This window comes from Salvelinus alpinus, chromosome 8 (assembly GCF_045679555.1).
Source record: "Salvelinus alpinus chromosome 8, SLU_Salpinus.1, whole genome shotgun sequence".
In the NCBI taxonomy this organism is placed as follows: domain Eukaryota; kingdom Metazoa; phylum Chordata; class Actinopteri; order Salmoniformes; family Salmonidae; genus Salvelinus; species Salvelinus alpinus.
The window spans coordinates 78702200-78713654 of record NC_092093.1 but is presented as its reverse complement, the minus strand read 5'-3'; the positions used below and the strand labels follow the sequence as shown (position 1 = coordinate 78713654).

At 43.0% G+C, this 11455-nt stretch overlaps 1 protein-coding gene across 5 annotated transcripts in view; it reads right to left on the bottom strand.

The window, feature by feature from the left end:
- Window positions 1-1650: 1650 nt before the first annotated feature.
- Window positions 1651-11455, bottom strand: part of LOC139583752 (zinc finger protein 438-like) — a 93579-nt gene continuing 83774 nt past the window's right edge. For all 5 annotated transcript variants that reach the window (XM_071415185.1, XM_071415186.1, XM_071415187.1 and 2 more), the window contains one exon: window positions 1651-6395. In XM_071415185.1, coding sequence (XP_071271286.1) covers window positions 5798-6395 — 598 coding nt within the window. In that variant the 3' untranslated portion in view covers window positions 1651-5797. The remainder of the gene's footprint in view (window positions 6396-11455) is intronic.

The window sequence follows — 11455 nt, the reverse complement described above, 5'->3', positions numbered from 1 at the left end:
CTCACTTCTCAACCAAGCCTACTACTAGGGATTGAGACCAACTCCTTACCCGTTGGTCCTACATTTGAGAGCCATAAAATGGGGCACCACAGTTAGCAAAATGTATTTCTGAACACTTTTGAGTCCATGTTCTCTTTTCTGATAGGGGTGCTTACAGACGTTGAGGTGATGTAGCAGGAACAGGCAGTCCCCCGACACCTCTAGTGGTGTGTGTGGTACCTCTATCTATCCGACAGATCCTGTTAGAAGTGGGGGGGGGGGGTTGAATCTTTGATCTCTTCCCTGTGGAGAGGCTGCTCTCCTGTAGAGGTGGGAGGCAGGAGGTTGTCAGTGTGACGGCTGTGGTACATGTTCACTCTGATTAAAGAGAAATATGCATCACACAGCGTTATAGAGCTTTCCTTTTTATCTGCTCCTCTCACCATGACGACAGTATGTAGATTGGGGTTGATAGCATTCTCAGTCGTAACACTGACTGAGGTGTTACACAGTAAAGCTGCAATGCTGTTTAAAACATGGGCTGCACTTGATGTGAACGTGGATGTTTTGTATTGTGTGTGTGACAGACATTGCTCTCTCGGTGTAATTAATGTTGTCAAGTTTGTCCGCGAGCACCTGAAATCACACCAGAGTTCACCTCTGACCCTTTAACCTGAGGTCATGTTCCCCCAACACAATTAGAGCAGAGGGCCCGCATTCCACAAGGCAGTGATGAAAGCACTACAGGAGGGTATCATGCTTGAGTTTAGAGAGCGAGCAATGACCTTTCTTCATTGGAAGAACCGGAACCAGCTCTGGAGTAAGTCAATTTATGATTTCAAGAATTAAGCGATCCATTGTAATGGAAACACAACAGGAACCAGGTATTTCCAGAAGTTTCCCCTGGTTCGGCATCCTAGCGGAGAAAGGCCGTATGACAGAACAGAACAAGAGAGAGGGAGAGGTAAAAGCAGAGGAGATAAACTCCACGGTTGAATTATCCTTCCGATCCATTAAATATGAATCCATCATGAGGTATGTGATGATTTTGATTCACATCTCATTCATGCACACATCTCTGCTAAACCTCAATTCTTCTCAAGTCTTCTGGAAAATGGCTCCAATGGGTGATGGTTTGACGTAGCAAGAAGACATGTTATTCTTAGTAGTTAGATGATTGTCTGTCTGTGTGGGAAGTGGGCAAGATAAATTCAAAGAGATTACCAAGGTTACATGTTTATGTGACCATACCTTTCTCAGATTCATAATGCAACCATTCCAACATATTCCCCTCCCGGCACACGCTCATTCAATCATGGGGGGATTGGAAGTTACGGTAGGAAGATGCCCTCTGTCAGACAGATGGGAGGGTACTTCACCGTGAAGGTATTGAGGTAAGGCATATGTAGGCGCTTGATAACCCCTTGGCAACTCCACTTAATGTGGTCCAGACACAAACACTCCTCCCACCGCTAGACCCCCTCACTGCACAGTCACTCAATTAATCCCATTCCAAGCATCTTTTGACGGATACGCATGCACACACCTTCTCCCACATTCTCCCGGTCTACGATGGGGTTATCTGCTAGAATGGAGCGCCAGTGCGGTGTGTGTGGAGAATAGGGACACGACGAGACGTATGGAGGAAAATAAATAGGACACAACATGAGCATGGATTCATCCTCCAACTTTATTGTTACGTACAACAGGGTTGGTTTTGCAGTTACCTGAGCAGGGAAAACATACTGTTACTGGAAATAAATATGCATTTATTTGTTATCTCGTTAGATACGTCACACAGTCCTTGTCATATTCAATAAAGCATATGTTTGTTTTATTCTGAGAAAGGTAAGGTTTTTAGGTTCACAAACAGCCCCAATCAAACACTTTCAGACAGTCAACACAGTCACCATTCTGTGAAAGACATATTAGCTATGTGATTACTTTTCACGCCATTGATTTGTATGTGCTGCAAGTCTAGCCTAGTCTCACTAAGGGAGGGGAGTTCTTTCTCATTGTTGCTTCTTCCTGATATGTGTCCCAAATGGCACCCCATTCCCTACATAGTGCACTACTTTTGAAGAGAGCACTAGGGGCCATGGTTAAAAGTAGTGCACTTCAGTATATAGGGAATACAGTGTCATTTGGAATGCACCCTGGTTTGTGCCAGACAAGCAAGGAGAGCTATACTCAGCTTAAGTTGCCGGTTTGATGATAACAAAATCCTAACTAGTTTGTTTCCTCCATTGGAACAAAGCAGAATATTCACTATATTCTATATTCTATGCAAATATATATTCTCAATATACTGTATTTATACATGGCTATATATAATCTATAATCTAATCTATAGAAGTCTATATTCAATATATATGTATATTGAGAGAATTTGGTAGGGTTTTGAAACATTCAAGGTACATTCACTTAACTTACCCTGTGATTTGTTTTGTATGAAAAAGGTTACACAGTCTGACAAATGTTTAAACCACATCTACTACCCCTTTACAATTTACTCTCCCAACCAGGAAACAACACTGAACCATTTGTAAGAAGCAAACAGAAGAGGAAACAGGCTTTTCTGATGGGTTTCCAATCACAAACAGGCATAAAACATGCATGCAAGTTTACTTCAGTCTCTATAACATTTTTCAATTTTTTAATCACAGACCTCAGGTGCCCCAATTCCACAGGTTCATACGGAATAGCTAGCAGCATTAGTTCAATGCTTCCAGAACTTCTTCATAATGTAATAGTAACAAATAGATCTAGTTTTGTCAGTGGTTACCAATCATTCACCCGTTCCATTACCACAGAGTACACAAACAAAAATATACATGACAGACTCACCAGGTGAATCCAGATGAAAGCTATGATCCCTTATTGATGTTAAATCCACTTCAAGCCTCGAGACAAGTGATGACATGGATTGTGTGTTGCGTGCTATTAAGAGGGTGAATGAGCAAGACAAAATATTTAAGTGCCTTTAAACGGGGTATGATAGTAGGTGCCAGGCGCACCGGTTTGAGTGTGTCAAGAACTGCAATGCCTCTGGGTTTTTCCACACTCAACAGTTTCCCGTGTGTATCAAGAATGGTCCACCACCCAAAGGACATCCAGCCAACTTCACAACTTTGGGAAGCATTAGAGTCAACATGGGCCAGCATCCCTATGGAACGCTTTCGACACCTTGTAGTCCATGTCCCGACGAATTGAGGCTGTTCTGAGAACAAAAGGGGATGCAACTCAATGTTAAGAAGGCGTCCTTAATGTTTGTACACTCAGTGTATATAATAATATATAATCAGTTTGAAAGTCGATGTTGGTTATGAGCCAGATGTATGGGTAGATCTCGAGACTAGAATTTTTCAGAAGGCCTCAGGCGTTTCAGTCAGGTGTTGGTGTACTGAGAAGATTTTCCTTTCTAGGTCAAAATAGCTAGATCCTGCTACTGTAACACACAGTTGAATTGGAAAGTTTTGTCCCTAAATCCACAACCTAGACTTTAGACTTCAGTCAATCATTTACCATAGCTGGGATGACTGTTTTCAAGGCCAATAGATTTTAGGTACAATATGCCTGTGTTTCTACCAGTATTATGTTTATTTACATAGTTTTAACAAACAGACACACACACACACACACACACACACACACACACAGTCAAGTGTGAACACACCTACTCATTCAAGGGTTTTTCTTTATTTTGACTATTTTCTACATTGTAGAATAATAGTGAAGACATCACAACTATTAGATAACACATGGAATCGTGTAGTAAGCAAAAAAAGTGTTAAACAAATCCAAATATATTTTTTATTTGAGATTCTTCAAAGTAGCCACCCTTTGCCTTTGACAGCTTTGCACACTCTTGGCATTCTCTCAACCAGCTTCATGAGGTAGTCACCTGGAATGTATTTCAATTAACAGGTGTGCCTTGTCAAAAGTTAATTTGTGGAATATCTTTCCTTCTCAATGCGTTTGAGCCAATCAGTTGTGTTGTGACAAGGTAGGGGTAGTATACAGCAGATAACCCTATTTGGTAAAAGACCAAGTCCATATTATGGCAAGAACACCCCAAATAAGCCAAGAGCAATGACAGTTCATCAAGACACGAAGGCCAGACAATTCGGAAAATTTCAAGAACTTTGAAAGTTACTTCAAGTGCAGTCGCAAAAACCATCAAGCACTATGATGAAATTGGTTCTCATGAGGACCGCCACAGGAAAGGAAGGCCCAGAGTTACCTCTGCTGCAGAGGATAAGTTCATTACAGTTAACTGCACCTCAGATTGCAGTCCAAATAAATGGTTCAGAGTTCAAGTAGGAGACACATCTCAAGATCAACTGTTCAGAAGAGACTGCGTGAATCAGGCCTTCATGGTCGAATTGCTGCAAAGAAACCACTACTAAAGGACACCAATAAGAAGAGACTTGCATGGGCCAAGAAAAACAGAGCAATGGACATTAGACCGGTGGAAATCTGTCCTTTGGTCTGATAAGTCCAGATTTTAGATTGTTGGTTCCAACCGCCATGTCTTTGTGAGACGCAGAGTAGGTGAACGGATCATCTCCGAATGTGTGGTTCCCACCGTGAAGCATGGAGGAGGTGGTGTGGGGTTGCTTTGCTGGTGACACTGTCTGTGATTTCTTTAGAATTCAAGGCACACTTAACCAGCATGGCCACTACAGCGATACACCATCCCATCTGGTTTGGGCTTAGTGTGACTATAATTTGTTTTTCAACAGGACAATGACCCAACAGACCTTCAGGCTGTGTAAGGGCTATTTGATCAAGGAGAGTGATGGAGCGCTGTGTCAGATGATCTGGCCTCCACAATCACCCGACTTCAACCCAATTGAGATGGTTTGGGATGAGTTGGACCGCAGAGTGAAGGAAAAGCAGCCAACAAGTGCTCAGCATATGTGGGAACTCCTTTAAGACTGTTGGAAAAGCATTCCTCATGAAGCTGGTTGTGAGAATGCCAAGTGTGCAAAGCTGTCATCAAGGCAAAGGGTGACTACTTTAAAGAATCTAAAATCTAAAATATATTTTGATTTGTTTAACACTTTTTTTGGTTACTACATGATTCCATGTGTTATTTCATAGTTTTGATGTATTCACTATTATTCTACAATGTAAAAAATTGTCAAAATAAAGAAAAACCATTGAATGAGTAAGTGTGTCTAAACATTTTACTGGTACTGTATATACTGTACATATGCAATACAAAACAACCAAATCCTTTCCATTTTATTAAACAAAAATATTAAAACATAGAAAAAACTAAACACAAAATCAACACTGACACAAAACAAAAAAACAGTGCAGTCCACAAAATACCAAAATAATAATTTGTAATGTATCAAGTGGATTCTCTAGCAAACTAACCTCTGTATGGACTAATACCCTTTCACCATACTGAGGTGAGCTATACTTGCATGGTTAGTGGTTACCCAGCCACCATAGTTGCTGGAAATGTACTGCATGGTTGGGGTCGGCTGGATAGTGTGAATAGGGACTAACTGGGTGTGTTTGAGAGCAGCACACAGCTCATGATCAGATCAGACACACACAAATAGTGGGTACGTTACAGGGCATATTGATTGTAGTCAGCCCGCCCTGATTATAAGATCTCACAATGCCTGGAGAAGTGTTTTTTAACACCTCAGAAACCACATTGATATGATATTTCAATCTTTTAAATGCACTGTTCTGGCAATTCGCTTCCTTAAAGGCTAGAAGGAATAAGTAAAGTCAATATTCTGAGATGTGCAGCGTGACTGCAACAAAGACGACCTGGAACGTGTCCAGTGCAATGTTAACATGTGCTGTGGTCGGGCAAGTCCATCTCCCTTTCTCCCGAGTAGGAGCCGAGGGCCTCCCAGAGTACCTGGGTCTCCTCACAGTGGTGGTGGCCCCTCCAGTGCTCCATCACCTCCTCTTTACTGTCCAGGACCTGGCTGCACAGCACACAGTTAAACACCAATCCCTGCCTCAGGACCCCTCTCCCTCCCCGGGCTGAGGGGCCGGTCGGCTCCCCCTCTCCATCATCCTCCGGTCTCCCCTGGTGGTGGGAGAGGATATGACGCTTCAGCTTGGAGAAGGAGAAGAACTCTTCATCACAGCTCCCACACCGGACTAGGTTCCTCTTCTCATTGAGCTGGCGCCAGTAGTGGGCGGCGTGTTTCACCAGCTCATCCTCTGCCTCCCGGCCCCCGTGCAGTGACCTTCCCACCCCCCCAGCCCCGTCCCGCAGGCACACCTGGACCTCCTCCCCATGCACATAGAGCAGGTGTAGCTTCATGTCGGCAAAGGTGGGGGTGATGGCCTGACAGCGGCTACACTTGATCTGGAGCTCCACCGGGTCCTCACGCTCCTCCTGGCCCTGCTCGTCCCCCAGGTCTGGAGACATGGCCCTGGAGACACGAACAACATGGAGACATATGATGGGAGGAAGACCTGGTGTTTTATGAAAAGTGAAGGGCCAGACTGTACTATTTTGATGTGCTGAGAAGCTAACAATATTCTAAGACAGGTATTCCCAAACTGGGGTATTTCTCTTTTCAAACAGTCCATTTATATTTTCCAACAGGGCTATACATTTGAGTGAGTTTTTTTTTCTCCTCACCTGAGTAGCCGTTGGCTCGAAAATTTATAAATGGTTAAAAAAAGTAAGGCCCGCGTTCATAGAGACACATACCAGCTCTACTGGTAGTACTGCTACTATCAGCAGTACTACACCTGCACCTTTTTTATTTATTTATTTCACCTTTATTTAACCAGGTAGGCAAGTTGAGAACAAGTTCTCATTTACAATTGCGACCTGGCTAAGATAAAGCAAAGCAGTTCGACACATACAACAGCACAGAGTTACACATGGACTAAAACAAACATACAGTCAATAATACTGTAGAAAAATAAGTCTATATACAATGTGAGCAAATGAGGTGAGATAAGGGAGGTAAAGGCAAAAAAAGGCCATGGTGGCGAAGTAAATACAATATAGCAAGTAAAACACTGGAATGATAGATTTGCAGTGGAAGTGGAATGCAGTGGAATGTGCAAAGTAGAAATAGAAATAATGGTGTGCAAAGGAGCAAAATAAATAAATACAGTAGGGGAAGAGGTAGTTGTTTGGGCTAAATTATAGATGGGCTATGTACAGGTGCAGTAATCTGTGAGCTGCTCTGACAGCTGGTGCTTAAAGCTAGTGAGGGAGATAAGTGTTTCCAGTTTCAGAGATTTTTGTAGTTCGTTCCAGTCATTGGCAGCAGAGAACTGGAAGGAGAGGCGGCCAAAAGAGGAATTTGCTTTGGGGGTGACCAGAGAGATATACCTGCTGGAGCACGTGCTACAGGTGGGTGCTGCTATGGTGACCAGCGAGCTGAGATAAGGGGGGACGTTACCTAGCAGGTTCTTGTAGATGACCTGGAGCCAGTGGGTTTGGCGACGAGTATGAAGCGAGGGCCAGCCAACGAGAGCGTACAGGTCGCAGTGGTGGGTAGAATATGGGGCTTTGGTGACAAAACGGATGGCACTGTGATAGACTATATCCAATTTATTGAGTAGGGTATTGGAGGCTATTTTGTAAATGACATCGCCGAAGTCGAGGATCGGTAGGATGGTCAGTTTTACGAGGGTATGTTTGGCAGCATGAGCAAAGGATGCTTTGTTGCGAAATAGGAAGCCAATTCTAGATTTGACTTTGGATTGGAGATGTTTGATGTGAGTCTGGAAGGAGAGTTTACAGTCTAACCAGACACCTAGGTATTTGTAGTTGTCCACATATTTTAAGTCAGAACCGTCCAGAGTAGTGATGCTGGACGGGCGGGCAGGTGCAGGCAGCGATCGGTTGAAGAGCATGCATTTAGTTTTACTTGTATTTAGTTGGAGGCCACGGAAGGAGAGTTGTATGGCATTGAAGCTCGTCTGGAGGGTTGTTAACACAGTGTCCAAAGAAGGGCCAGAAGTATACAGAATGGTGTCGTCTGCGTAGAGGTGGATCAGAGACTCACCAGAAGCAAGAGCGACATCATTGATATATTCAGAGAAGAGAGTTGGCCCAAGAATTGAACCGTGTGGCACCCCCATAGAGACTGCCAGAGGCCCGGACAACAGGCCCTCCGATTTGACACACTGAACTCTATCTGAGAAGTAGTTGGTGAACCAGGTGAGGCAATCATTTGAGAAACCAAGGCTATCGAGTCTGCCGATGAGGATGTGGTGATTGACAGAGTCGAAAGCCTTGGCCAGGTCAATGAATACGGCTGCACAGTATTGTTTCTTATCGATGGCGGTTAAGATATCTTTTAGGACCTTGAGCGTGGCTGAGGTGCACCCATGACCAGCTCTGAAACCAGATTGCATAGCGGAGAAGGTGCGGTGGGATTCGAAATGGTCGGTAATCTGTTTGTTGACTTGGCTTTCAAAGACCTTAGAAAGGCAGGGTAGGATAGATATAGGTCTGTAGCAGTTTGGGTCAAGAGTGCCCCACCCCCCTTTGAAGAGGGAGGTTGAACAGGCTAGTAATAGGGGTTGCAACAATTTCGGCAGATCATTTTAGAAAGAAAGGGTCCAGATTGTCTAGCCCGGCTGATTTGTAGGGGTCCAGATTTTGCACCTGTTGACGACACTAGTTGTTCTGCTTCCATGAGCACATCCAATGCTAGCATCAGTAATTCTACATTTGTTGTTAGCCCAGCATGGACACTGACAGTTGTGAATCTGATGCATCTGAAGAGCTACTGCCCCCTTACCCGGGAAAGCACCGAACAACAGAGAGGGACGTTGGACCATTGAAGAGTTTTTTCTCGTCTGAATGATCTGAATCTAGGACTACAGGGACTCTCCACAACTATATTCAATATGCGGGACAAAACTGAGGTTATGATTAATAAGTTGGAGCTCTTCTCTGTCTGCATTAACAAGACACAGGTCTTTCCATCATTGTATGATTTTTGTGTGCAAATGAACAAGCTTACGGACAATGTCAAATGTGATATAGCGAAGCACCTGAGTGAGTTTGGTGCACAATTACGCAGGTACTTCCCTGAAACGGATAACACAAATAACTGGATTCGTTATCCCTTTCATGCCCTGCCTCCAGTCCACTTACCGATATTAATTTCGAAGAGAGCCTCATCGAAATTGCAACAAGCGGTTCTGTGAAAATGTAATTTAAATCAGAATCCACAGCCAGATTTATGGATTGGGCTGCGCTCAGAGTATCCTGCCCTGGCAAATCGTGCTGTTCAGACACTGATGCCCTTTGCTACCACATACCTACAGTTGATATCGGAAGTTTACATACACCTTAGCCAAATACATTTAAACTCAGTTTCTCACAATTCCTGACATTTAATCAGAGTAAAAATTCCCTGTTTTAGGTCAGTTAGGATCACCACTTTATTTTAAGAATGTTATATGTCAGAATAATAGTAGAGAATTATTTATTTCAGCTTCATCACATTCCCAGTGGGTCAGAAGTTTACATACACTCAATTAGTATTTGGTAGCATTGCCTTTAAATTGTTTAACTTGGGTCAAACATTTTGGGTAGCCTTCCACAACCTTCCCACAATAAGTTGAGTGAATTTTGGCCCATTCCTCCTGACACAGCTGGTGTAACCGAGTCAGGTTTGTAGGCCTCCTTGACCTTTTCAGTTCTGCCCACAAATTTTCTAAAGGATTGAGGTCAAGGCTTTGTGATGGCCACTCCAATACCTTGACTTTGTTGTCCTTTAACCATTTTGTCACAACTTTGGAAGTATGCTTGGGGTCATTGCCCATTTGGAAGACCCATATGCAACAAAAGCTTTAACTTCCTGACTGATGTCTTGAGATATTGCTTCAATATATCCACATACTTTTCCTACCTCATGATGCCATCTATTTTGTGCACCAGTCCCTCCTGCAGCAAAACACCCCCACAACATGATGCTGCCACCCCTGTGGTTCACGGTTGGGATGATGTTCTTCGGCTTGCAAGCGCCCCCCCCCCCTTTTTCTTCCAAACATAACGATGGTCATTATGGCCAAACGGTTCTATTTTTGTTTCATCAGACCAGAGGACATTTCTCCAAAAAGTACGATCTTTGTCCCCATGTGCAGTTGCAAACCGTAGTCTGGCTTTTTTAATGGCGGTTTTGGAGCATTGGCTTCTTCCTTGCTGACCGGCCTTTCAGGTTGTCGATATAGGACTTGTTTTACTGTGGATATAGATACCTTTGTACCTGTTTCCTCCAACATCTTCACAAGGTCCTTTTCTGTTGTTCTGGGATTGATTTGCACTTTTCACACCAAAGTACGTTCATCTCTAGGAGACAGAACACGTCTCCTTCCTGATCGGTATGATGGCTGCATGGTCCCATGGTGTTTATACTTGCGTACTATTGTTTGTACAGATGAACGTGGTACCTTCAGGCGTTTGAAAATTGCTCCCAAGGAAGAACCAGACTTGTGGATATCTACACATTTTTTTCTGAGATCTTGGCTGATATATTTTGATTTTCCCATGATGTCAAGCAAAGAGGCACTGAGTTTGAAGGTAGGCCTTGAAATACATCCACAGGTACACCTCCAATTGACTCAAATGAATGTCAATTATCTCATTGCTTTAGATCAGAAGCTTCTAAAGCAATGACATTTTCTGGACTTTTCCAAGATATTTAAAGTCACCAACTTAGTGTATGTAAACTTCTGACCCACTGGAATTGTGATACAGTGAATTATAAGTGAAATAATCTGTCTGTAAACAATTGTTGGAAAAATGACTTGTGTCATGCACAAAGTAGATGTCCTAACCGACTTGCCAAAACTATAGTTTGTTAACAAGAAATCTGTGGAGTGGTTGAAAAAGGAGTTTTAATGACTTCAACCTAAGTGTATGTAAACTTCCGACTTCAACTGTATGTGAGAGTGGATTCTCGGTCCTCACTAGCATGAAAACGAAATACAGGCACAGACTGTGTGTGTAAAATTATTTAAGACTGAGACTCTCTCCAATACAACACAACATTGCAGAGTTATGTGCATCTTTCCAAGCTTTATTCACAATTTTCGATTAACAAATAAAGTTTTATATGTAAGATGGCTAAATAAAGAGCAAAATTATTGATTATTATAATATTATTATTTGTGCCCTGGTCTTATAAGAGCTCTTTGTCACTTCCCACGAGCCGGGTTATGACAAAAACTCAATCATTCTTGTTATAAATGTAATAAATGTATCGTATAGTGTGTGTGTGGCAGGCTTACAATGATGGAAAAAAACAAACATTTGAGTGTGCGCTGACCCTGGTAATAGAGGGGGTACACAGCTGACCCTGGTGCTAGAGGGGGTACACAGCTGACCCTGGTGCTAGAGGGGGTATGCAGCTGGAGGTTGAATGTTTGAAGAGGTACGGGACTATATAAAGTTTGGGAGCCACTGTTCTAAGACATTCAATGGTCACAGTGAATAAACGTCAAGACTCAA